Source organism: Trichechus manatus, unplaced genomic scaffold, assembly GCF_000243295.1.
Source record: "Trichechus manatus latirostris isolate Lorelei unplaced genomic scaffold, TriManLat1.0 scaffold00109, whole genome shotgun sequence".
NCBI classification, from domain to species: Eukaryota; Metazoa; Chordata; class Mammalia; order Sirenia; family Trichechidae; genus Trichechus; species Trichechus manatus.
Window position 1 is genome coordinate 2,031,479 of NW_004444045.1, and position 26,266 is coordinate 2,057,744.

The 26,266-nt window shown below is 36.8% G+C and overlaps 1 protein-coding gene and 1 pseudogene across 5 annotated transcripts in view; both read left to right on the forward strand.

Moving 5' to 3' along the window:
* The window catches only part of WRN (WRN RecQ like helicase), a 127,229-nt gene that overhangs the window by 59,324 nt on the left and 41,639 nt on the right, over window positions 1-26,266 (forward strand). For all 5 annotated transcript variants that reach the window (XM_023737835.1, XM_023737834.1, XM_023737836.1 and 2 more), the window contains 5 exons: window positions 6,947-7,134; window positions 10,892-11,066; window positions 14,969-15,150; window positions 20,553-20,654; window positions 20,933-21,025. In XM_023737835.1, coding sequence (XP_023593603.1) covers window positions 6,947-7,134; window positions 10,892-11,066; window positions 14,969-15,150; window positions 20,553-20,654; window positions 20,933-21,025 — 740 coding nt within the window. The remainder of the gene's footprint in view (window positions 1-6,946; window positions 7,135-10,891; window positions 11,067-14,968; window positions 15,151-20,552; window positions 20,655-20,932; window positions 21,026-26,266) is intronic.
* The window catches only part of LOC105756653 (tripartite motif-containing protein 3-like), a 2,011-nt pseudogene continuing 1,415 nt past the window's right edge, over window positions 25,671-26,266 (forward strand).

Here is a 26,266-nt window from a genome sequence, read left to right on the forward strand (position 1 = left end):
TTTTCTGATTTTTTTTGCCTATAGATGTCCAATTGATCCAGGACCATTTGTTGAAAAGGCCATCCTTCTGTGTTGACTTGCTTTTGCACCTTGTTAAAAATCAATTGGGTATATTTGTGTGGGTTTGTTTTTGGGTTATTTAGTATATTGTATTGATTTTGAATAAGTAAACAAGGTCTGTTATGTTTATGTTTTCCTGATAGTAGTGAGCTGTGATCCCTTCTGAGCCTAAAATTTAACAGCTATCTGAGTAAACTAAGAAAAGTGCTAGGAGTTTCTTGTTAGTCTTTTGGCAGGTTATCTAATTCAATTTCACTGCTCATTGTAAAAATGGCATGGGGGCAGTGTCTGACCTTCTCTCACTTCGTGAGGGGAAAGGATAATCAACATCAGCAGCCCAAGGCTGAGTCCTATGAGGCAGAGGTCAGACATGCCTCCTTTCTCCACTATCTTTACTAATTCTAACTCCAGTCGTCCCTCCCACAGCAGTCTCTACCTCTCTGCTGGGTTTGATACTTCATTGCAATGGTCTCACAGAACTCACAGACAATATGATTATGGGGTTTATTAGGGAAGTAACAGTTACAATTTAGGCTCCGGAACACTCAGGATACAGTTTTTCCATCAGGACAACTCCTTCCCAGCCGTGCTCATGGGCACACCTCCCCCTGACCCTCAGTCTCTGCCCAAAGGCACTCAGCTTTCTCGCTCTGTGGGCCAGGAAGCCCGCTGCACTGTCTCCTGTGGGTTTCTTTTGCTGGTCTCTCTTTCTTTGGTGGTGGTGGGCTCTTTACTTTCCCACCTCTAGGGTGTCTCATTTCAAGCCCAGTGGGATGGCAAAACCAATCAATCTCTTTGGTGGGCCACAATTACCGTATGACACAGTGCTGCCCAGTCAGCTGGGTGGGAGTTACAAAACCGTGGCAAGAAAGGCCACACAAAAGCAATCTGTCACACCACACTCATTAATCTTGCTTATAGATAGAAAATTGAGAGCTATCTTAAAAGTAGTTCCTTTTTGTTAGGTCTTCTCAAAGATTTGGTTGGAATACACTTAAAACCAAAGCAAACAAACCAACAAAAAACTTAGATACACCATTTAGCAAGTATGTATTGAGGGAGAATCAAACTGATATGAATTGAGATCTAAGTATGAGACCAGCCTTGGGTCAGATGCTTTTCTCTTGGTTAACCTTCGTAACAATTCAGAAAGGTAGCCATTAATATCCTCATATTACTTTTCCTTGAAGCAGTTATTCAGTTGGCACATTGGGCAGCACGGTTTCCTAGTTTTCTTTCTTTCTTACTGGCTCCTCTTGTTCTCAGTCTCCTCTGCTGGTCTCTTCTGATCTCTCTGCCCTTTTAAAGTCGGCATGCCTGAAAGGACCTCTTCTCTTTTCTTTCTGCGGTCACTCCCTTGGTCATCTCATCCAGTCATGTTTTAAATACCATCTATAGGTTGACAACACCCACTTTTATATCCTCATCCTGGACTGCTACCCTGAATTTTAGACTTACATATCCAACTGCGTACTCAGTATCTCTATTTGGATGCCTAGTAGGTATCTCAAACTTAACCTAATCTCAAACTGAGTTCCTGATACTTTCACCTGCTCCTCCCTCTTTCTCCACCATATCATTTAATAGTAACTCCATCCTTCTAGTTGCTTAAGCCAGAAACTTTCAAATTTTCTTCAACTCTTCTCTTTTTCTCACACTTCACCCCCCATGTAAACATTAAGGAAATTTGAGGTCTTTAGAATATATACAGAATTTAATCACTTTGCTCTTGATCTCTGCCACTGCTCTAGTACAAGCCACCATCTTTCACCTGGACTTTTATAATAGCTTCCTAGATGGTCTTCCTGCTTTCACTTTTCCTTTTTCATTCTATTTCAATACAACATCCAGAGTGATATTTTTAAAATGTAAGTCAGATAGATCATGTCTTCTGCTCAAAGCCCGTTAGTGGCATACCATTTCACTCTGAATAGTGGAAAGTCATTGTAATATCTTCTGTATCTAGTCTCCCGTTTTCTCTTTGACTTCATCTTCTGCTACTTGCTACCCTTATTCACTGGGTTCCAGCCACATTGTTTTCCTTGATGTTCTTCCAACATGCCAGGCATGTTCCTACAATGGCCTCGTTCCTCTGTTCCCTCTCTCTGAATACTTTTCACCCACGTAATTCACGTGGTATGCTCCCTTACTTCTCTCGGGTCTTTGCTGAAGTATCACTTTTTCATTTAGGCCTTCTGGTTTACCATATTCAAAAATTCAAATTAAACTCCCAGCTGACCAACATTCCCCATCTTCTTTTGCTGTATTTTATTAATACCACTTATCACCGTCTAACTTACAATGTTATATTTTACCTATTGTTTGTGAGTCCTTACTAGAATGTTCTTTGGGGGCGATTTTTGATTATTTGGTTTATAAAACTTAAAACACCCCCTGGCACATGGTAGTTGTTCAATAAATGGATGAATAAAGAATGAATTCTAATGAAAAAGCTGAGAACTGGAGAAATCACTTTCCCACATACATAGCGATCGGTAGAGCTGGGCAGTAACTATACAGTAGGACACAGGCTAGTTTCCAAAGCAAATGATTTGAAAGAGGTGTAAAACATGGTTTCTGCCTGTAAGTAGTATAGTAAAGGAGTTTAGATTCATACCTATAAAAAGTAGGAGCAATAGTAACAAATGGTAAATGTGATGTATGGAGTGGTCTAAATATTATCGAAAGATTAGTAGTGTTCATAGTACAGCTAATAGAGAAAGAAGGGATTTTTCTGTGATGGAAGTCACTAGACACAGTGTAACTTGAGGACTGATTTCTATTAATTTAGTATGCTTTCAAGTAAGCTTTTGGGAACTAGGGAGATTGCTTCCTGTAATCCTTTCCTAGGCTTTTAATTCTAAGATTATGTTAAAGGAATTTTAAATATTTTATGCAGTTCTTAAACAGTTTTCAGTGTTGAATTAAATCTTTTATTATGTCTGGCTATGGTCTTCTTTTTATCTTTTTCATGTCCTGGGTGGTTAAATATAGCACATTCCTTCTGTTGAGCCTCCAGGGCAGGGTGTTTGTCCAGCAGTGTTCCCTGGTATTTTCCTGAATCCTCTCTTTTAGGTAAATGATGAGGAATGCCACCTGCTGGTTGTAGGACTGTTATTTTCCTCACTGTTTTCATTGCTTCCCCCCACCTTCCAATTCCAGTTACATTGTGACAGCTGGTGTAGATCTGGAATGTTTCATACTATATTATTTCAGTAAGTTCAAAAATAGTAAAGAAATCACTAACTGTTTGGCACAAAGATTCTCATTTGGAGGGAATCAGGCAAAATGAGTCCAGCGAAAGAGCAGCCAGACAGAAAGCTCCACATCAATATTAAAATTCAGTAAAATTTAAATAAGAGGAACTGTGAAATCCATGAAACATGTTCGTTACTTTCTCCCCAGTGCCCGTCACAAAGCTCAGTACGTAGTAGACACTCAGTAACTGTTTGGAGTGAATGAATGAATGAAGCATGCTGTTATGGAGTACAGAGTTAGAATTAGCAACATGACATAAATTTAGAAACAGATGGAATAATTATAGTTCTCTGAATCTGTGGGTGCTACATTATTGAAGTGGATGGCTAAGTCATTTCTAAATTCATAAAGTTACAAGATTTATATTTGTGGCTTGTTTTAACAACACTTGGTACCTCTTACCAAGGATATCAAGACTTGCCAACTTAAAAAAATAAGTTCCGTGAGTTAAAAACGTGATACAACTAGGTGACAGTATAATTTGTCATCCAAACCAGTTTGCCTTTGAAAATAAAAGGGTACAAAAATCCCATTTCCGTCGAGTCGGTTCCGACTCCTAGTGACCGTATAGGACAGAGCAGAACTATACCCATAGGGTTTCCAAGGAGCGGCTGGTGGATTCAAACTGCCGACCGTTTGGTTAGCAGCCGTAGCTCTTAACCACCGCGCCACTAGGGCTCCCAAAGGGTACAAGCTATTAATAGTGAGGCTGTGAGCTCAAGTGTGGACTGAGAGGGTCCCAGGCAAACCAGGATGTATGCCGTCCTTCTCATAGCCTGCCTTACAGTTGTTTTTATGCTTCACGCTAGTTTGTAAATTTCAAACATCATAAAGCGCCCAAGCTTATCAGAGAAGAGATTCTGTTTCTGAAGTCAAAGTAAATCACTGTTGTTTCTTTAATTCTAATATTTTCCATTACTTTATTCTGTTTTCTGAACATGGAAGCAACATTCTTAACTGTGACTTTCTACAATGTTGGAGGCAAAAGAGTGAATTTGTAGAGATTTTCGGTTAGTAGGTCGCTGGAATTGGGAGTTTCTGGGTGGCATAGTCAGAGAAGTTTTCAGCTGAGGGAAGGTCCAACAGATCATGTAGTCCTCCCCATCTCGTGTTTTGATGAAAAAGCTGAGGCCCAGAGAAGTTAGCCCTTGCCGAAGGTCAGTAACAATTCTGGGAGTACAGCCCATGTCTCTGCAGTCTTTGAGTAGAGTTCTTTCCAGTTGTTGCAATAACAGTCTCAATAATAACTGAAACTTACTCAGTGCTTACTGAGTGCCGTGCGTTACACTCAGCACTTTATATGTTTTATCTCATTTGATCCTCACACCAGCCTTATGAGATTGGTGCTGTTATTAAAGCTGTTTTATAGATCAGGCAACTGGAAGCTCAGAGAGTTAAATAAGTTGCTCAAGATCTCATGGCTAGTGGTAAGGCAGGATTTAAATTCAGGTTATCATTTCTAAGTCAAATTTTTTTTTAAACTCTGCTTGTATTTTCCCTGAATTTTCCGTTGACTTCTTGAAGATGTAACGTTTCATGCTTATTTTCTTACTGTCGTACATGCGTTGCCATTTACTCATACATTGTATTGCTTACAAACAAATCAAACTCTTTTCTCATAGGCTCTGTCTGAGAAATCATTAACTACCTGCATGTGTAATTAAGTATTTTATTCATGCATTTATAAATGGTTTGATTTATAAAGTGATGAAAATGCTGTGTTGTGAGAGAGAATGTACATGGTCTAAGGACTTTCTAATTTTTTAAACTTCCCTTATTCGCATCCTTAGATTTGTTAGCACCTGCATATTAACACAGATATATCTGTATTAAGGCCTTATTAGACAGACTAACTCCTTTATAAATTGGCCTGTTTATGTATAAATTACCAGTCAGTCAGTCTTTAAATTCAGAGAGCAGTCTGATTGTAAGCCAGAAATCAATGAAATTAATTTGAGGGCTGCATTTAAAAATAATTTTATGAAATTTAAGAATAGAGAATGCAAAAATCATGCCAGTAACCGGGTCACGCTGTTTTTGACTTAATTTTTTTTTTTTTATATATTTTAAAAAACTACCCCTGAACTTAATTGATATTGTTTTTTCATAAATTTTGATGGAATTTTTGATCAAGTTTTTAATTCAGTAAAGCTATATTAATTTTAATAAGTTGTATCTTGTTTTAATTTTGAGTCAAACTCTACACTTCTTTGCAAATGGGCAAACTGCACATAAATTGTCACTTACACACAAGATACTTAGCTTAACCTGGTTTGTGAGGCAGATACAATGTATCTAAAGAGCTATTTTGTAATGATCCAAAAAGAATATTTTAAAGAAAGCTGTATTTCTGGAGATAGAACATCTAATGATTTAGAACTGACTTTAAGACGGTTCATTTTTTTCTGATTGTGAAATAATACATTACTGATTACAACTCTATGATAATAGGGGCAAAAATATTAAATCTAGTTTTATGGGAGGTATTTTGTTGTCCTACTTTAGAACTTCTGAAAGTTTGCATATTCATGTTTTTCATGGTACCTGCTGTGCCTCCTCCTTTGGCTGCTAATCCAGTCAAGAAGTACTTGCTAGATTGAAAATAGAACGTGATTTGTTTCCCCAGTGGATTGATTAATACTACATTTTTCATTTTATACTTTATATATAGCATGCCATGATTAACTTAGTAGCACTACAGAGAGGTTTTCCAGGTCATTGGGAGCCTTGCTTCTAGATCTGAGAAGCCATAGACCAATATATAAATCCAAAAACCGAACCCATTGCTGTTGAGTCAATTCTAACTCGTTGTAACCCCAGTGTTACAAAGTAGAATTGCCCTGTAGGATTTTCTTGGCTGTAGTCTTTATGGAAGCAGATCAGACAGGCCTTTCTTCTGCAATGCCTCTGAGTTGATTTGAACCACCAACCTTTAGGTTAGTCAAGTGCAACCAATTGTACCACCCAGGGACCATCATATTTAATATAAGAGGCAAAAAAAAGACCCATTGTTTTGTATATTTAGATTTTCAGTGAATTTTAAGCATTTATGATTTTTGAATTTTAGATTAGTAAAAAATAAGGCATAGCATACCCCTGTTTATATCAGCACTGTTACAAATGTAATAAATGTTAAAAATAACAAATGGAGAGATACGTGGCTAAACCAAAAAAACTAAACCTGTTCCTGTCGAGTTGATTCTGACTCCTAGCGACCCTATAGGACAGGGTGGAACTGCCCCATAGAGTTTCCAAGGAGCAGCTGGTGGATTCGAACTGTCGACCTTTTGGTTAGCAGCTGTAGGACTTAACGACTGTGCCACCAGGGTTTCCAATAGGTGGCTAAGCAGGCTTAATTTAATAAGACCAGGTGGATTACTTTTGGAAACCCTTATTAGTGTTTTATTTAAACAATTTTTGATATTTTAAAAAAGTAAATATTAGATTCAGAAGACTGGAAACAAGTAGGAAATTCTTTTTCTTATTTATAAAAGAGTAATTTCAAGGCTGCGTTTTGGCACCGTACTTCTGGTAGTTGTCTTATCAGTCTCTTCTTAAGCAGGCGGTAGAAATGTGGGGAATTAAATGAGCTCTCTCCTGTTTTTAAAATCAGTTTTACTTAATTCAGGTTCCAATTGTTGCGCTCACTGCTACTGCAAGTTCTTCAATCCGGGAAGACATTATATCTTGCTTAAAACTGAAGAATCCTCGGATTACATGTACTAGTTTTGATCGACCAAACTTGTACTTAGAAGTTGGACGAAAAACAGGAAATATCCTTCAGGATCTGAAACAATTTCTTATAAAAAAGACAAGGTAAAGATTTAATGGTTGATGAATTTTAGTAACTATTTCCTTCTTTTTAAAAATTTATTTTATTTTATTTTTGACTCTTTCCTTCCATACATATTTAACATATTTCAAAATCTACCTAGCTTTTGTTCAAGTAAAGTGTGATGTTATATAATCAATTCAGTAATTTAGGAAAAAGTCTTATTATTTTTGTATTGTACTTTAGATGAAGGTTTACAGAGCACATTAGTTTCTCATTAAACAATTAATACACGTATTGTTTTGTGATATTGGTTGCCAACCCCAAGACACTCAACACTTTCGCCTTCTTGACCTTGGGTTCCCCATTACCAGTTTTCCTGTCCCCTCTTGCCATCTTGTCCTTGCCCCTAGGCTGCTGTGCCCATTTAGTTTCATTTTGTTTTATGGACCTATCTAATCTTTGGCTGAAGGGTGAACCTCAGAAGTGACTTTAGTATTGAGCTAAAAGGGTATCTGGGGGCCATACTCTGGGGGAAAAGTCTTATTTTTGAAGGCAAAAACTAATCCTGCTAATGTTTTTATACTCCATACTGTTACTTGAACAGGACATATATTTTTAGCAATTGGCAAGTATACCCCCCAAAAAATGTATCTGTCATCTGAATTCTATCTTGTTCACTAATTACGTGACTAACTTGAGTATTAGGGAGCATTTAAAAAGTCATCTTAGTTAACAATGTTTGAGCCTGTATCATGTGCCAGTAAGTATCCCAGGCACTTTATATAAGTGATCTGGTTTAATCCTTATAACTGCTCACAAATCTACATATTGTTTTCATTCCAGTGATGACCAAGCTGTCACTAATACTTTTTTCTATTTGTTTTGTTTAAAAGTGTTTTATGTATGCTAAGATTCTTCTTCTCTTAGCCTCATTCCCTAATTTGTCTACTCAGTGAAAAGCTTATAATTTGCCTGTTGTAAAATTTGTTTTTAAGTCATCAAAATAATGTTTCTCCTACCAATATAAACATAAAAAATATCCAGGCAAATAGGGTTTAAAAAACATCATTGGTGCTTTCTTTTTCAGAAAGTGAAAAAAAGGAGAAAAGATCCTAGGTTAAGGAAATCCTATAGTTATTCTTGAGGACCTTAAGGAGGGATTTAAATGAAGAATTTGCTACTGGCGTGATTGTCCCATGTTAATAGTAAAACAAGAACGTAACAGTGCATTCTGAGTGTTGTGCTGCTCTGGTAGTCTCTCTCTGGAGTGAGTTCTCGTGTGTGTCACTTCCCTTCCATCCTAGAGGAAGAAGTTCTCTAGAAGACTGTTGTAGGCGAGGATCTCTACTATCAGATCATTGTCTATTCCAACCTTTGATCTTTTCAGTTCATATGATTTGTTTTAATCTCTGTGATACTTTCCTCCAATAATAACTTTCTTTTTGGAAATATGTTTACTGTTTTTCATTTTTGTGACATTATGTTCTCTTCTTCTATCTAACACTATTGTCCGTTTACAGTATCTTATAAATTGTTTTCTTCTATTTTCAAGTTCTCATGAATTCTGTTAATTGAGGTCCTTACTGCTTTTTGGCCCAGACTATTATAATGTCTCCTAACAGATCTCTCTCCTCCTTGGTGCTCCCTGTTGCATTCTATACACAACTTCCAAATTTATCATTCGAAACCACAGCTCTAAGTCTTGGAGTTTCTTTCCAGTGGCTCCTTTTTCCTATTGAATAAAGACAAGACTCCTGAGAACTAGTATTCAGGACCTTTGTATTTAATATGAAAATGGTTTTTCTAAAAGCAAATCAAAAAAGATTTTAAAGCCATTCTCAACCCTGTAAGAAGGATTATGGCAACAGGGAAACACTGAAGAGTTAGAATACTTTTGATAGTTCTTAGTCAAATAGAAATTTTCATCTTAATCAGCAATGAGGTGGAGGGTATTAAGGGTTCAGCATATTGTCTTTTTTTTCTATTTTCTCCCTTTCCTTGAATTCTGCCATTTGTTTATCAGTATTATTTCAATTTTTTCTATTCATTGAGCTGATGTGACTTTTATTTCAATTTTTTCTATTCATCGAGCTGATGTGACTTTATTTTGTTTCTGTATTCACAATACATTTAAATTAGATAGATGAGCCTCTCTTATTTATCTAATTTAATGATTAGATAGAGAAGGATAGATTTTTTTCTTCAGAAAATTGTGAGGAAGTAACAGTCCTTAGTAAATCACTTGGCAAAGTAGTGAATCCTTTTATAATAGGAGTTTTTTACTCCTTTGACATATATGGTACATAAGTTCAAATTTTTGAATGTTTTCTACCTTTTTTTTTAATTTAAAGAGTGATAGTCTTAGTAACCATTCAAACAGCACAGATGCATATAAATTACAAAGTACTTCTACCAATTCAATTCCTCAGTTATAATCACTGTTGATCTTTTGAAATTTAACTTAATAGACTTTTTTCTGACTTTGCTGTACAGATATACACTCTTAATTTTTTGTTTTTGTTGTTGTTAAGTTTATATAGAAATCGTTTCTTACTACATTCTTTTTTTTCTGCAGCTTTCTCCTTTCATTTGAGGTATTTTTGCTATGTGTCGATGTATTTTGTTTTCTTAGAGTCTTAATGTATAGGCTATCACAATATTCAGATTTTGGTGAGCAATTTTTCTTCTTTGAAAATCTCCTTTTAAAATAAGGTTTTTGTACATTAAAAAATGATTTGTATTTTTTTCCCTTACTCTGTGAAGTTATCTACTGTTGATTTTAAATATTGAAGCCCATTTGGTCATTATAAAAAATTGCTGTGAGTAAATCACTCAGTAGGACTCTTGCAGTTAGTCTCACCTTATTTTTCCCCGTTTAAGTTTTCAGTGACTCCTATTGCCAAAATCCTTCTTGATGATTTTGCAGACATTTAATTTCTTTAGTGTTTGCGCTGTATTCCATAATATGAATGTACGTAACGATAAAAATTTAGATTATCTTTTCCTATTACACTGTAGATATTGGTGTATGTATATCTTTGGCAATTATGCAAGAATTTTTGTAAACTAAATTCCTAAAATCAAAATTGGACCAAAGGCTCTCTGCATTTAAAATCAAATAAAGTAACTTTCTCTAAATTTAAAATAGTCAGTACAGCCTTTTTATATTGAATAAGTCAATATAAATGAATGTATTTATGTAAATGAATATATTGAGCAATTAGATAAATGTTCTATGGAAATCATTTCTGTTTTTAAGTAAATAAGTACAGATTGCACAACAGACAGTCTCACGTGTCATTTTCTATACCATTCGTAGTCTCAATATTACTATTAAGCACTTATTTGATATAAAAGTAATTTTTCAATATAAGAAAGCTTTTTGGTTTTTTTAGTAAACAGACACAGAAACTCAACTTTATGATCTGAAGACAGAGTACTGTAATAGATTTTATGCATACTCCTCCTATGTAAATATTAACTTTCCTCTCTTATAAATTTGGACTAATTGTTAATCTAGTGCTTTTCATTCCCAAAAGTTTTTGTATCAGTAGTTTATAAGTTTAACTGCAGTTTTAACCAAAATGGAATCAAAGGTTTTTTGAGGCTTAAAATTTATTTCCATATTTGACTCTCTGTAAAGTTTTAGATTTTTATGCGGTTAAAAATATATATAGATATATATATATTTTAATGCTTTCTCTTTTTGGTCTTTTACTTAGAAAGTAGAAGGAGAAAATTAAATAAGATAAAACCCAAACTGGTCATATGTATGTTTGTTCTTTTTTTATTCTTTAGTTCTTCCTGGGAATTTGAAGGCCCAACTATCATCTACTGTTGTTCCAGAAAAATGACAGAACAAGTCACAGATGAACTTAGGAAACTGAAGTTAGCCTGTGGAACATACCACGCAGGCATGGGTATTAAATCAAGGAAAGAAATTCATCATAGGTTCATGAGAGATGAAATTCAGGTGTGAGGACTAATCGTTATTACTCTCTATGCCCATAGTGAAATAAATATTTCCCTAGTTTTTATTTACCACATCTTTATTGAATACCTTCTTTATGTTGGGTATAAGCAGTCCCTCTGATCAAGGGAATCAGTGTGTAATGTAGAGATTGGTATGTGAACAAACTGTTGCAGACTAGTATAAATAGTAGCCTGTCCATACTGTTTTATGCACACAGAGGAGGGACCACTAGCCCCATCAGAGTAGGTTGTGGAATGGGGATAGTCTTTCTGGGAAGGTGCAATTTGAATTGAGTCTGAACATGTGAATAGAAATTTATCAAGTATGGAAGGCCAGTAAGTGATAAGGAAAAAGGAATTCAGGATAGAATTCCAGGAATATGGACCGGCATGTGTAGAGGCACCGTGATGTGAGAGTGCGTGCTGGTTCAGGAAATTCTGAGTAGTTTGGAATGGTTGGAGAGAAAAGGAGTGTGGCATGTAGTATGAGTAAAGAAGCAGGAAGGAACTGCCAGAGACTCATAGGGAAAACGTTGAATGAGTTGGTTGAACAGATTATGGAGTGTTATATCTTGGAAAGAGGCAGGCTGGGGTTGTTGTGATATACCTGTAGCTTTTTCAGACTATTTTAGCCTCAGAACATTTTATTTAAATAAAATTTCATCTTATAGGTAAAACAGATTAAAGTCCAACAATTCTGGTTGAAGTCGATGTGAGGGAGATGTGAGAGATAAATAGAACCTCCCTATCTCCGAAACATTTTCTGTGGAGGCCTTATAACCCTTAGAGCTCCACAGATAGAGTTTGAAAAACACCATGATTGACTACTCAATGTTCTTGAGCAAGAGAACAGTATTGTAGACACTTTAGGCTGACATTACTAAGTAGGATTGATCGGAAGGAGAAAAACTGAGGAAGGGAAGGGTATTAATGAAATTATTGTGAAGTGCTAGAGCTGAGATTTCTGTGATGATTGGTCTAATTCAGTGGATATTATATGAAATATTTAGGAGAATTTAAATTCAAGCCATGTGAGTTAAATCAAGAACTTAACACCATCAACACTATATCTGTACCCTTAACACTGTGAATCAGTGGGATAGATCTTCTCTCAAGTTGATGAACTTACCTTCAGCTCTGGCATTTTCTGTTCAAATAGGTCATCCAATCCAGCCTTCCCTATTGTATTAGTTGTCTACCATTCAAGCCAACAACTTATCTGTTAAGTATGGTTTGTATGCACTGTTTATAGAGTGTACTATATGTAGTCATGCTATAATATATACCTGCCTAAAAGCATCTATTCTTTATTTTCTCCTTCTATCCAAAGGTAAAAACAGCTATCCCAGCACCCAGATTAGAGGTTTTATCTAAATTCTTGAATATATATATCTTTATTCTCTTATCTCAGTTGTCAGATAAAATTTATTAGCTGTTATTACTGAATCTTAACATTCGATATTTCAGCCATTTACTGGCTAATGGTTTCTTCTATTTTGATGTATTACTAATTATCTATTTAGACTGAAATATCCAAATATCCCCCAAAGACATGAGAGAGTACAGACTTTATCCAGTTATGTTGTGACGAGGGACTTTCTGGGATACATCTGGTTTTCCTTCCAATACACAGCTTTATTAAAACATTAATACTTTAAAATGCAGCTTTAAATATAATCATTAATTACATATACCTAATTTCAAGAAGGATGTATATATGTACTACAAATACTCATCTACCTTATGGAAATTAATGATTAATATTGATTGTGTCACCCTAGGCTGGCATTAGTTGTTCTGGTTTACCTGGCAGTAGGCCCATGTACTCCTATTTTGCAATTATAAATAATGTGAAAGCTTTAAATTTGCATTGAGGGCTCTGAAACACTTTCTCAAAATGAAGAAAATGCATTTCATCATCTATACAGAATAATCTGATACTGTTGGAGTTGATTACTTGCCATTGAGTATTTATTGAGTGCCTACTGAATGCATAAATATACAGACTCAGGAGTAGAGCTGGCCTCCCTAGCTCTTAATATCTTGAATTAAGAGATGCTTAGAATCTTAATTATTTCTATTTTATAATTTTTTAAAAAGTATTTTTTTCTTTTCTTTTATTCATAACAAATCTGACCATATTTGGATGTAGGTTTGCATTTTTAGTCTGTGACTGTTCATTCTTACTTTTATTCCTGACTTAGGTTTATGTCCTTTTCTATTTTACTTGCCTTTTCAAGGTGCCTTGAAATCTTTTCCTTTCTGAAATGAGATTGTGAATAAATTAATTGATAAAATACATTTATTTATATCTAAGAGTTTATAAGGTTATTTTGAGACTCACAATCTCATCTAAAAACAGTATTATAGGATGAAGATTAGAATTACTATTATCTTGCTTCTTCACTCTTAAATACAGCAAACTTGGCTAGCCTTATTCACCCAGGGCTTTTTCTTAATATTATATTCATTTCTGTATTTATTTATTTTTCTCTCCCCTTTCAGTTGTCATACTTCAAGCTGTTCCTTCCTTCCCTCTCTCCCTCTGTCTCTCTTTCTTTTTTGCTACTCTTGGTCTGTCTTAGAAAGTATCTTTATTTTTTAATAGCACTCTCATTTTTATCATTTATGCATGCACATAGCTTAAAGAACCAAATAGTTCCGGAATACTGACAATGAAAAGTATCATTTCTTCACTCCTTCTCCACTTCTGTTTCCCACTCCCAACTCTTTTAGCTCATTCTTGTGGTATTTACTACTGTATCTTAACAATAATTTGCTTATACTGCAATGACTTGATTTTTATTTCTATATATTCGTATATTTATTTGAGGCATCATCTTTTGACTTCCCCTATGGAAGATGAAGGTTTAGCTTCCTTTCACATCTCTTCCTGCTCTTCTCGTCACTCTACACGTGCATTTCTAACCCTGTATGTTTATATCATAGTTTTGATTAGATCAATACGTATACAGTACTTAAATAATTATTACTCTGTGAACGCTGTAAGCCATGTAGTATAGTGTTATGATTGCTTTTCTTGCGTGTCTTTTTTATTCTCTGTAGTTACTACTTTTAAACTTTGTTAGTTTTTTGTGTGGTTTTCACTAATTCTTCGTTATGTTTTCTCCTGACTACGTAAATCTCATCTCAGTATGTTCTTGCATGTTATTTATTCTGCAGTTTTATCTTCTTTGAGATGCAGAAATAAATTCATATTTCATTCTAAAATCTTTAATGAGAAGCTTCCACCTTCAAATAATTCTAGAAAATATTAAGATACTGTGCAGTCAGATAAAGACATCTGAAACTTTATAATAATATAAAAGTTTGATTTAATTTAATCAGTATTTTTTACAGCCTCTTTTGTGCCTCATAGGTGTTTTGAGAAACTGCTTTATTCACTACTTTTTATAGGAAGTGAAATATTCTTTTTTTTAAATTGTACTTTAGATGAAGTTTTACAGAACAAACTAGCTTCTCATTAAACAGTACACATATTGTTTTATGACATTGGTTACCAACCCCATGGCATGTCAACGTTCTCCCTTCTTGACCTTCAGTTCCCTATTACCAGCTTTCCTGTCCCCTCCTGCCTTCCAGTCCTTGCCCTTGGGCTGGTGTGCCCCTTTAGTCTCATTTTGTTTTATGGGTGTGTCTAATCTTTGGCTGAAGGGTGAACCCCAGGAGTAACTTCATAGCTGAGCTGAAGCGGTGCCCAGGGACCACACTCGCGGGGTTTCTCCAGTCTCTGTCAGGCCAGTATGTATGGTCTTTTTTTGTGAGTTAGAATTGGAAGTGAACAAAATATTCTGAATGAACACAGTGTTCTTAATCACAAGGCATAAATGTAAGGTTTCAGTTCTGCTAAATATGTTGAACTTTACTGTTATTTATTTCCAGTGTGTCATAGCTACCATAGCTTTTGGAATGGGCATTAATAAAGCCGACATTCGCAAAGTCATTCATTATGGTGCTCCTAAGGAAATGGAGTCATACTACCAGGAGATTGGTAGAGCTGGCCGTGATGGACTTCAAAGTTCTTGTCACTTGCTCTGGGCTCCAGCAGACATTAACTTAAATAGGTAAAAACATTTATTGGTTTTACCCTTACAGATTTCTTTCTTTCCATATAAGTTTTGGAGGTATTAGTGGCAATGTCCAAAATTTAAAGTAATTTGTAAAAATGCATTTAAAGCCAAAGCAAAACAGAGGATACCTAAGAAGAAAATTTGTGGTAAAAGTTGACAGAGCAGATGACCTAATTTCAACCATATCCCATTTAGTGTAAGAAATTAACTAAATCAAGTCTATACTTGGGCATGTAACATAGATCTTATTGAAATATATTCCTAGTTCCGTACATTAATGATCTGTTTTTTTTTTTTTTTCTTCTTTCTCTTCAGATTGTTTCAAGTTGTGATATGCCTTCAGCCATAGTTACTTTAGATACTATTTATTTTGTTATCGGTTCTTTCTTCCCAGACTATGGTGGGGCTTATTCTAAGACTTCTCCCAGTCCCTGTCAGACTGCTGGGCTTTACCGTTTGTTTCCTTGGTTAGTTCCATGGGAGCAGGCCGGCTCTCACTGACTTGGTGTGAATGATCATGTTGCACTGTACTAACGTACTGGCAATGAACAGACTGTTAAGTATTTAGTATTTAAATACGGAAAAACCATTCCACGTAAATACTAAACAAGTATTTTGTTGGCACTTAAGTTCTGTGTGATTTATATTGGAAAGAAAAATTTCATCATGTAAAATTTTGGGGACAGAATTTATCAACTGATTCTCTAATCCAGAGAACAAAAATCTTAGGAAAAAACCTGTCTGTAATAACTGATGGTCTGCCGAAATGAGGTTTTTGCAAAATATACTTCTAAGTACCTATCTGATACAGTTGTTGTTTTTGTTGATTATTCAACATTTTTCTTTTGAATGCTCACTGTGTGCCAAGCACTATACTATATGCTGGGGATACAATGGTGAATAAAAACAGACATGGTACCTGCTTTCATAAAGCTTGTAGTATAATGAGGATGGTAGATCGTAATCAGAATCACACAAGTATAGGTACATAGGGTTCATTTTATTATTGTCTCTTTTTTGTGTGTGTTTGAAAATTTCAATAATAAACATTTTTTAAGGGATTATATAAATATGTGTAAAATTACAACTGTGTTAAGCACTACCGAAGAAAGTTATATGAGTGGTGAGAATATATGATGGGGCTTTGATGGTGTTTACAAAGTTAAAAAGGTCAGGTAAGGCTTCCTTGAGGAAGTGATGGTTCAGATGAGATCTGAAAGAAGAATAGGGATTAGTTAGGCAAAATGCTTGCTATAAATTTTAAGCTCTTTCTTCTAGGAGTGTCAGTAGCTTTTTCTTCTTAACATAGCAACAATAAAACATCCTCTTCTTGTAGACACAGTGTCTATGTTAAGCTGTATACCTGTAAAAAGTTGAATTGGCAGAAATTGTGTGATATATTTACAACAACAACAACAAAAGAGTAGCTGCTGAGGCTGCTTCTGTACAACCAAACATCTCGTGGGATTTGGTTCCTTAGTTTGGAGGTTTAGGGTCATGGTTTCATGGAACATACCAGTTAATTGGGCTAATAACATGTTTAGTGCCTTTGTTTTACCTCCTGATTTGTTGCATAGTGTCTCAGGTCTTAAAAGCTCACAAGTGGCCATCCAAGGCACAACAACTGGTCTCTGTTTACCTGGAGCAACAGAGTCATAATTGCTTGAGGAAGGAATTAATTCTGAGACTTACTGGTGTTCCATAATATGCATGTTTCTGCATGGGGCTATCGGTCTTTTCTCTATAAGTCCTTAATATAAGATTGCTCTGTGGGATTACAAAGAAAGTTTAGGAGGATGAGAAGTCTTTTGAAGAGCTAATAGGGATGAAGGCTCCTTTTTGGACTTTAGCCTCTTTTAGTATTCCTTACATAGATGCTTTTAGTTTCTCATAAAAAAAATAATAAACTTTTAAGGGGAAAAGGTAAAATATATAGTAGTAGGCTTGCTAGCATCACACAACACACAAGCCCCCACAGTACGACCAACTGACAGACTTGTGGGGGTTTTAGCTGAGCTTTCAGACTAAGACAGACTAGGAAGAAGGACCTGGCGATCTACTTCTGAAAAAAATTAGCCAGTGAAAACCTTACAAATAGCAGTGGAACATGGTCTGATATAGTGCCAGAAGATGAGCCCCTCAGGTTGAAAGGCACTCAAAATATGACTGGAGAAGAGCTGCCTTCTCAAAGTAGAGTCGACCTTAATGATGTGGATGGAGTCAAGCTTTCGGGACCTTCATTTGTTGGTGTGGCACGACTCAAAATGAGAAGAAACAGCTGTAAACATCCATTAATAATCGGAATGTGGAATGTATGAAGTATGAATCCAGGAAAATTGGAAGTCGTCAAAAATAAAATGGAATGCATAAACATCAATATCTTAGGCATTATTGAGCAGAAATGGACTGATATTGGCCATTTTGAATTGGACAATCATATGGTCTACTATGCTAGGAATGACAAATTGAAGAGGAATGACAGTGCATTCACTGTCAAAAAGAACATTTCAAGATCTATCCTGAAGTACGTCGCTGTCAGTGATAGGAAAATATCCATACGCCTACAAGGAAGACCAGTTAATACAACTATTATTCAAATTTACGCACCAACCACTAAAGCTAAAGATGAAAAAATTGAAGATTTTTACCAACTTCTACAGCTGAAATTGACTGAACATGCAATCAGGATGCATTGATAATCACTGGTGATTGGAATGGGAAAGTTGGAAACAAAGAAGAAAGATCAGTAGTTGGAAAATTATGGCCTTTGGTGATAAAAATGATGCAGGAGATCAAATGATAGAATTTTGCAAAACCAACAACCTGTTCGTTGCAAATACTTTTTTTCAAGAACATAAACGGCGACTATACACATGCACTTCACAAGATGGAATACATAAGAATCAAATTGACTCTATCGGTAGAAGGAGATGATGGAGAAGCTCAGTATCATCAGTCAGAACAAGCCCAGGGGCTGACTGCGGAATAGACCATCAATTGCTCATATGCAAGTTCAAGTTGAAACTGAAGAAAATTAGAACAAGTCCATGAGAGCCAAAGTACGACCTTGAGTATATCCCACCTGAATTTAGAGACCATCTCAAGAATAGATTAGACGCATTAAACACTAATGACCGAAGACCAGATGAGTTGTGGAATGACATCAAGGACATCATACAAGAAGAAAGCAAGAGGTCATTAAAAAGACAGGCAAAAAAAGAAAAGGCCAGAATGGATGTCAGAAGAGACTCTGAAACTTGCTCTTGAACGTTGAGTAGCTAAAGTGAACGGAAGAAATGATGAAGTAAAAGAGCAGAACAGAAGATTTCAAAGGATGGCTCGAGAAATCAAAGTAAAATAATGACATGTGAAACGACCTGGCGTTAGAAAACCAAAAAGGAAGAACATTGCTTGCCATTTCTCAAGCTGAAAGAACTGATGAAAAAATTCAAGCCTCAAGTTAAAGTAGTGAAGGATTCTATGGGCAAAATACTGAACGAGGCAGAAAGCATCAAGAGTAGATGGAAGGAATAGACAGAGTCACTGTACTAAAAAGAACTGGTCGATGTTCAGCCATTTCAGGAGATAGCATGTGATGAAGAACCAGTGGTACTGAAGGAAGAAGTCCAAGCTGCACTGAAGGTATTAGCAAAAAACAAGGCTCCAGGAATTGACAGAATACCAATTCAGAAGTTTCAACAAATGGATACAGCACTGAAAGTGCTCACTTGTCTATGCCAAGAAATTTGGAAGACAGCTACCTGGCCAACTGATGGGAAGAGATCCATATTTATGCCTATTCCAAAGAAAAGTGATCCAACCAAATGCAGAAATTATCGAACAGTATCATTAATATCACATGCAATAAAATTTTGCTGAAGATCATTCAGAAGTGGTTGCAGAAGTACATCGACAGGGAACTGCCAGAAATTGATTCAGAAAGGATATGGAACGAGGGATACCATTGCTGATGTTAGATGGATCTTGGCTGAAAGCAGAGAATACCAGAAGGATGTTTACCTGTGTTTTATTGACTATGCGAAGGCATTCAACTGTGTGGATCATAACAAATTATGGATAATGTTAAAAAAAAGAATGGGAATTCCAGAACACGTAATTGTGCTTATGCGGAACCTGTACATAGATTAAGAGGCAGTCATTCAAACAGAACGATAGGGATACTGCACGGTTTAAAGTTAGGAAAGATGTGCGTCAGGTTGTATCCTTTCACCATACTTATTCAGTCTGTATGCTGAGCAAATAATCAGAGAAGCCAAACTATGTGAAGAAGAACGCGGCATCAGGATTGGAGGAAGACTCATTAACAGCCTGTGATATGCAGATGACACAACCTTGCTTGCTGAAACTGAAGAGGATTTGAAACACTTACTTATGAACATTAAAAACTACAGCGTTCAGTATGGATTACACCTCAGCATAAAGAAAACAAAAATCCTCACAACTGAACCAGTAAACAACATTATGATAAACAGAGAAAAGATTGACGTTGTCAAGGATTTCATTTTACTTGGATCCACAATTAACACCTATGGAAGCAGCGGTCAGGAAATCAAATGACACATTGCATTGGGCAAATCTGCTGCAAAAGACCTCTTTCGAGTGTTAAAAAGCAAAGATGTCACCTTGAGGACTAAGATGCGCCTGATCCAAGCCATGATGTTTTCAGTCGCCTCATATGCATGCGAAAGCTGGGCAATGAATAAGGAAGACCGAAGAAGAATTGATGCCTTTGAACTGTGGTGTTGACGAAGAATATTGAATATACCATAGACTGCCAAAAGAACGAACAAATCTGTCTCGGAAGAAGTACAACCAGAATGCTCCTTAGAAGCAAGGATGGCCCTGGAGAAGGACATCATGCTTGGTAAAGTAGAGAGTCAGTGAAAAAGAGGAAGACCCTCAACAAGATAGATTGACACAGTGGCTGCAATAATTGGCTCAAGCATAACAATGATTGTGAGGATGGCACAGGACCGGGCAGTGTTTCGTTCTATTGTACATAGGGTCATTGTGAGTTGGAAGCGACTGGACGACACCTAACGACAACAGACTTGCTAGAAGCCAAAATGCATGTGGCATGTAAATCAAAATGAAAAACTTCGGGGTTTTTATAATAATTTTTCAAAGGCAGCTAAAGAATTGATGCTTGGATCTGGGTAGACTTCTTTCGAAAGCAATTTTCATAAAAATTGGAAAAATACTTGCCTCTTTGGGGGTCATTGACTGGGAAGGGACACAAGGGAACGTTCTAGGGTCATAGAAATGTTCTTTACCTTGATGGGAGTGTGGGTTATGTAAGTTATGTAAAATAAAATTTAAGTATCAAAATTGCTAAAACATTTTTTACATATTGCTGTGGTATTTTTAATTGACAGGTTCCTCCTTAGTGAGATACCCAATGAAAAATTTCGATTATACAAATTAAAGATGATGGCAAAGATGGAAAAATATCTTCATTCCAGCAGGTGTAGACGACAGTATGTATTATATATTTTATATCAATAGCATTGACCTATAGATGATGATCCTTTAAGAAAAAAGCTTTGCTAAACAATTATGCATATTTTGAAAAATTATTCTATTGGTGTTGTATATGTGCTGGATTTTTAATGCAACTGTCTTTGAGCATGAGTAAACTGAAACCAAATAATGAGGTCTCAAGTTAATCAAGGATTATTTCACCTCATTATTTACAGCAATGAATTTAACAAACCTTTTTGTTCTTTTATTTGATTTTCAATTTTCTCTTGGGTAGAATCATCTTGTCTCATTTTGAAGACAAACAACTACGAAAGGCCTCCTTGGGTATTATGGGAACTGAAAAATGCTGTGATAACTGCAGGTCCAGGTAAAGATTCCTTCTTATAGATGGATATGTTTAAAGTCTTTGTTTTTCTTCCTTTTCAGATAATTTTTTAATTGGATTTTTGTAGAATGATATGTATTCCAGTTTTTTTTTTTTTACAAAATAATGAATTATTTAATTAATTGAAAGACAAAGCAAACAATATTAGAGTATTTTACTTTTTGAATAAGGAAAACAATAAAATGTCAGACCTAAATCCAAACATATCAACAGTTACATTAAATGCAAATGGTCTAAAAACACTAATTAAAAGATAGAGATTGTCAGAAAGGGTTTAAATACATGGCCCAAGTATATGCTCTCCACAAGAAACCCACTACAGGTATAATGATATAGGTAGATTAAACATAAAAGGATAAAAAGCGCTATCCTTTGCAAACAGTAATCATAAGAAAGCGAAAGTTGTTATTTTAATATCAGGCAATCTAGTCTTGGGAGCAGAGAAAATTACCAGGGGTAAAGAAGGACATTGCATAATAATAAGAGTTAATTCACCAAGAAGACGTAGCAGTCCTCAATGTATATATACTTAACAAAAGAATGACAGAAATTAAAGGAGAAATTGGCAAATCTATATTTATAGTTGTTGACTGTAATACTCTTATCTCAGTAATCAATAGAACTAGTAGACATAAAATCAGTAAGGAGATAGAAGAACTGATTTGCACTACTGTTATGGATTGAATTTTGTGTCCCCCAGAAATATGAGTTGTAAATCCTGGCCTTTATGCCTGTGGTTATAATTACATTTGGGAATGGGTTGTCTTTGTTATGTTAATGAGGCAGAATTAGTGTAGGATGATGTGTCTTGAGTCAATCTCTTTTGAGATATAAAAGAGATTAAACAAGCAAGAGAAGCAGAGATGGGTGAAGAGAGATGCCAATCCACATGAAGATTGCCTAGGAGCATAAGCTTAGAAGAGACAAGGACCTTCCTCCAGAGCTGAAAGAGAGAGAGAGCCTTCCCCTAGAGCTGGCACCCTGAAATCACACTTCTAGCCTCCTAAACAGTGAGAAAATAAGTTTCTGTTTGTTAAAGCCACCCACTTGTTGTATTTTTGTTATAGCAGCACTGGATAACTAAGACAACTACCAACCAACTTGATCTAGTTGACTTATAGAACACTCTACCCATACACATTCTTTTGAAGTGCACATGAAATGTTCAACAGGTCATACCATATTCTGGGTCAAAAAGCAAACTTTAACAAATTTAAAAGATTTGAATTCATACACTGTTTTTTTTCTAACTATAATGGAATTAAAGTAGAAATCATTAACAAAGATAACAGGAGAATTTTCAAACACTTGGAAATTAAATAACACACTTCTGAATAATCTGTGATTCAAAGAGGATGTCTCAAGGAAGATCAGAAAATATTTTGAACTGAATGAAATAAAAATACAATATATCAAAAAATATGGGATGGAGCTCAAGCAATACTAAGAGGGAAGTTTATATTACTAAATACTTTTATAAAAGAAGAAAGGTTTAAAATTAATAATGGAGTGTCTATCTTAAGCAAGTAAGTAAGAGCAAAATAAACCAAAAGCAAGCAAAAGGAAGGAAATATTAAAGATGAGGGCATAAATCAATAAAAGAGAAAACAGAAAGGTTTCATGGGACATCCCACTTAATTGGCCTAATAATGTGTTTAGTGCTTCTGTTCTACCTCCTAGTTCATTGCGTAGTGCCTGGGGTCTTAAAAGCTTACAAGTTGCCATCCAAGCCGTGACAATTAGTCTCTATATGCCTGGTGCAATAGAGAAAGAAGAAGAGTCAGGAATAGGAGGAGGATATGAAATGTATGGCTAATTGCCTTCATGAACAACTGCTTCCTTTGCCATGAGACCAGAAAAATTGGATAGTGCCTGGCTACCATTACTGAACATTTTGATCCAAGATCTTATAGAAGAATCCTGATCAAAAGGGGGAAAATGCAGAACCGAATCTCAAATTCTCATGGACTCCAGACTTTCTGGAGCCATGAAGGTTGGATGAACTCCTGAATCTATTGCGTTAAGATAATCTTTAAATCTTAAACTAAAAATATCTCCTGAAGTCTTCTTAAAACCAAATAATAGTTTAACTTAACTAGTAAAAAAAGGTGTGCCTTGAGCATTGTGTTCTTTTAAGAATTATTTATATGGGATCAAAGTGACAACAGTAACTTGAAAGATTAAATAGGCACCTTAGGGGGCAGTGATTTTTTTTTATTAATGGGGGAAGAATAACTCAGAAAAGGGGGATGAGAATGGTTATACAGCTCGAAGAAACATGTAGAAAACTGTCGAATGGTTGTGTTTTGCTGTGTATATTCTCAACAACAAAATAAAATTTAAAAAAAGAGAAAAGAAAGACAATGGAAAAAATCATTGAACTCAAAAGCTCTTTGAAAAGGTTAATAAAAGTGGTATAAACTTCTATCAGGACTGACAAAGTAAAAAAAAAAGTAGACACAGATTACTAATATCAGGAATAAAAGAAGGAATTTCACTACAGACGTCATAGACACTGAAAGGATAATAAGGAAATACTATGAACAATTTGATGTGTGTAAATGGAACAGTTTAGATGAAGCAGACCAGTTCCTCAGTAACTTCAACGAACAAAACACAAACAATAAAATAGATAACCTAAAACTATTAAAGAGATTGAATTCCTAGTTAAAAGCCCCGGAAAATAAAATTCTCTAGCCCAAATGGTTTCAATAGCAAATTCTACAAAATATTTAAAAGAAGAAATAGCACCAATTCTACAGTATGATTCTGTGGTGCAGTGAATTAGTTAATATGGCCCTTCTAGCTATAGTCTTTGTAACTCCCACCAGATTACTGGGTGGGACTATGCAAATGATGTGTATGGAACCATAATAAGGGGATTGGTCAGTTTTGCCATCCCACTATGTTTAAAGGGAGACACAGAGAGAGAGAGTAGAAGCTGTAACATGGAAGACAGACAGGGAGAGCTGTAACACTGGAGACGGTGAGAAGCAGTGGCAGAGAAATGGCGGCAGAACCGAAACCAGCAGGAAATGGCACAGTGGGCCTCCTAGCCCACGGAACGAGAAAGCTGAGAGCCTTTGGACAGGAGGCTTGCTAGTGGAATGCGGTGCCCCTGGGCACTTGGTGGAGCTAGATTTGCCAACCCATGGAGCTAGATCTAAGTGCCTTCATGCAGAGGCTTTCTGGCAGAGTAGGGTGCCTCTGGGCACTTACGGGCAGAGTTTTAAGAGCTTTGTAACACTTGCCCAAGCAGGGCAGAGGCCAGGCCAAGGGGTCAAGGGACCAAGGGCCAAGGAGAGACCTGCTTGCAGGCATGGCTGAGAAGAGGCTATCCTGGTTGAAGAACTGTATCCTGCACGTTCCTGAACCTGAATTGTGACTGTTAATTCCCTAATAAACCCCATAATTGTGAATATTGTCTGTGAGTTCTGTGTGGCCATTGCAATGAATTATCATACCTAGCAGAGAAGTAGAGAGTGCTGTATGAGGGACAGTTTGTGTCAGAGTTGGTAAAGATGGCTGAGAGAGGAGGCATGTCTGACTTCCACCTCATAGGAATCAGCCTTGGGCTGTTGATCTTGATTCTCCTTCCCCGTTGTGAAGTTAGACGAGAAGGTCAGATGCTGCCCCAGCCATGCCATTTTTACAGATTCCATTTATATGATATTCTTTCAAATATAAGACTATCCTATAGGGATAAAGAACAGACAAGTGTTTCTCAGAGGCAGGGCCGGGGCGGGGGAGGGTATGATTACAAAGAAGTAGTACAGGAGTGTATTTTGGAGTAATGGATTTGCTCTGTGTCCTGATTGTGGTGGTGGTGATAGGAATCTATGAATGTTACAATTCATTGAACTTTACACACATAATTCACAAAATCAATCTAACTGTATGCTAATTTAAAAAATAAAAACAAATGACACAGCTAGTTGGGTTAACTATATACCTAGGTGGAGTAGCTGTATTTATATTAGATAAAAGCATTATTATGGATGGAGATCGTCTTAAGTCTCGGTTTTCTAGAGGAACAAAACCAGTGAGACATATATATACGTACATATTATATATATATATACACACATACATATATATGCATATATTGGAAACCCTGGTGTCACAGTGGTTAAGAGCTACAGCTGCTAACCAAAAGGTTGGCAGTTTGAATCCACCAGGCGCTCCTTGGAAACCCTATGGGGCAGTTCTACTCTGACCTTTATGGTCGCTGTGAGTCAGAATCAACTCCACGGCAATAGGTTTTCGTTTTTGGATGTGTATATATGTATATACATATATCTATGTATATATACATGGATATATGTATGTATATGTATATTTATGTGTGTGTGTATATATATATGTATATGTATATACATAAAGGGCCCATCCGCAGCCCACTTGGGCCCCTTCTCTCTGGCCTGTGCAGCGTGTCAGGCAGCAGTGCTGGCACCGGGACAGGCAGAGGCACAGGACGTGGGGCAGTGCTGCAGGCAGGGCCGGTCAGATGGGCTCTGGCAGTGAGGGCAGCGCCGGACCCCTGTGAGTGGCGGCAGTCAGGGGCCTTGGTCCTCCCATCCTCCTCCTCTGCGGCTGGTGTGAGTAATAGGAATCATGTGGGGGCACCATGGCAAAGAGAGAAGACAACCCTGGACCAGAGGTCCAGACAGTGGACAAGCAGTTCTGGCATGCAGCATCTGCCTGGATCAGTACCGGTGCCCCAAGCTTCTGCCTTGCCTGCATGCCTTCTGTGAGAGATGCCTCTAGAACTACATCCCTGACCAGAGCCTGACACTCTTCTGTCCAGTGCGCCGGCAGATGTCTGTCCTTCCAGAGCAGGGCGTCTCGGCAGTGGAGAACAACTTCTTCATCAGCAGCCTCATGGAGGCTATGCAGCTGGCATGTGATGGGGCCTACGACACCGAGGACCTCCACCCTCTCAGTGCTGTGGCCGGCCGCCCCCTCTCCTGCCCCAACCATGAAGACAAGACGGTGGAGTTTTACAGTGAGGCCTATGAGATGGCCTTGTGCAGTGAGTCCCGCGCACGGGAGCATCGGGCGCACGGCATGGTGCTGCTACCGGATGTGGCCTCGCAGCGCCAGCTCCAAGTGGTGGGCGGTGGACTGCTGCGGAACATGGCCTGGCAGCACCAGCTCCAAGTGGTGGGCGGCAGACTGCTGCGGGACGTGGCCTCGCAGCGCCAGCTCCCAGTGGTGGGCGGC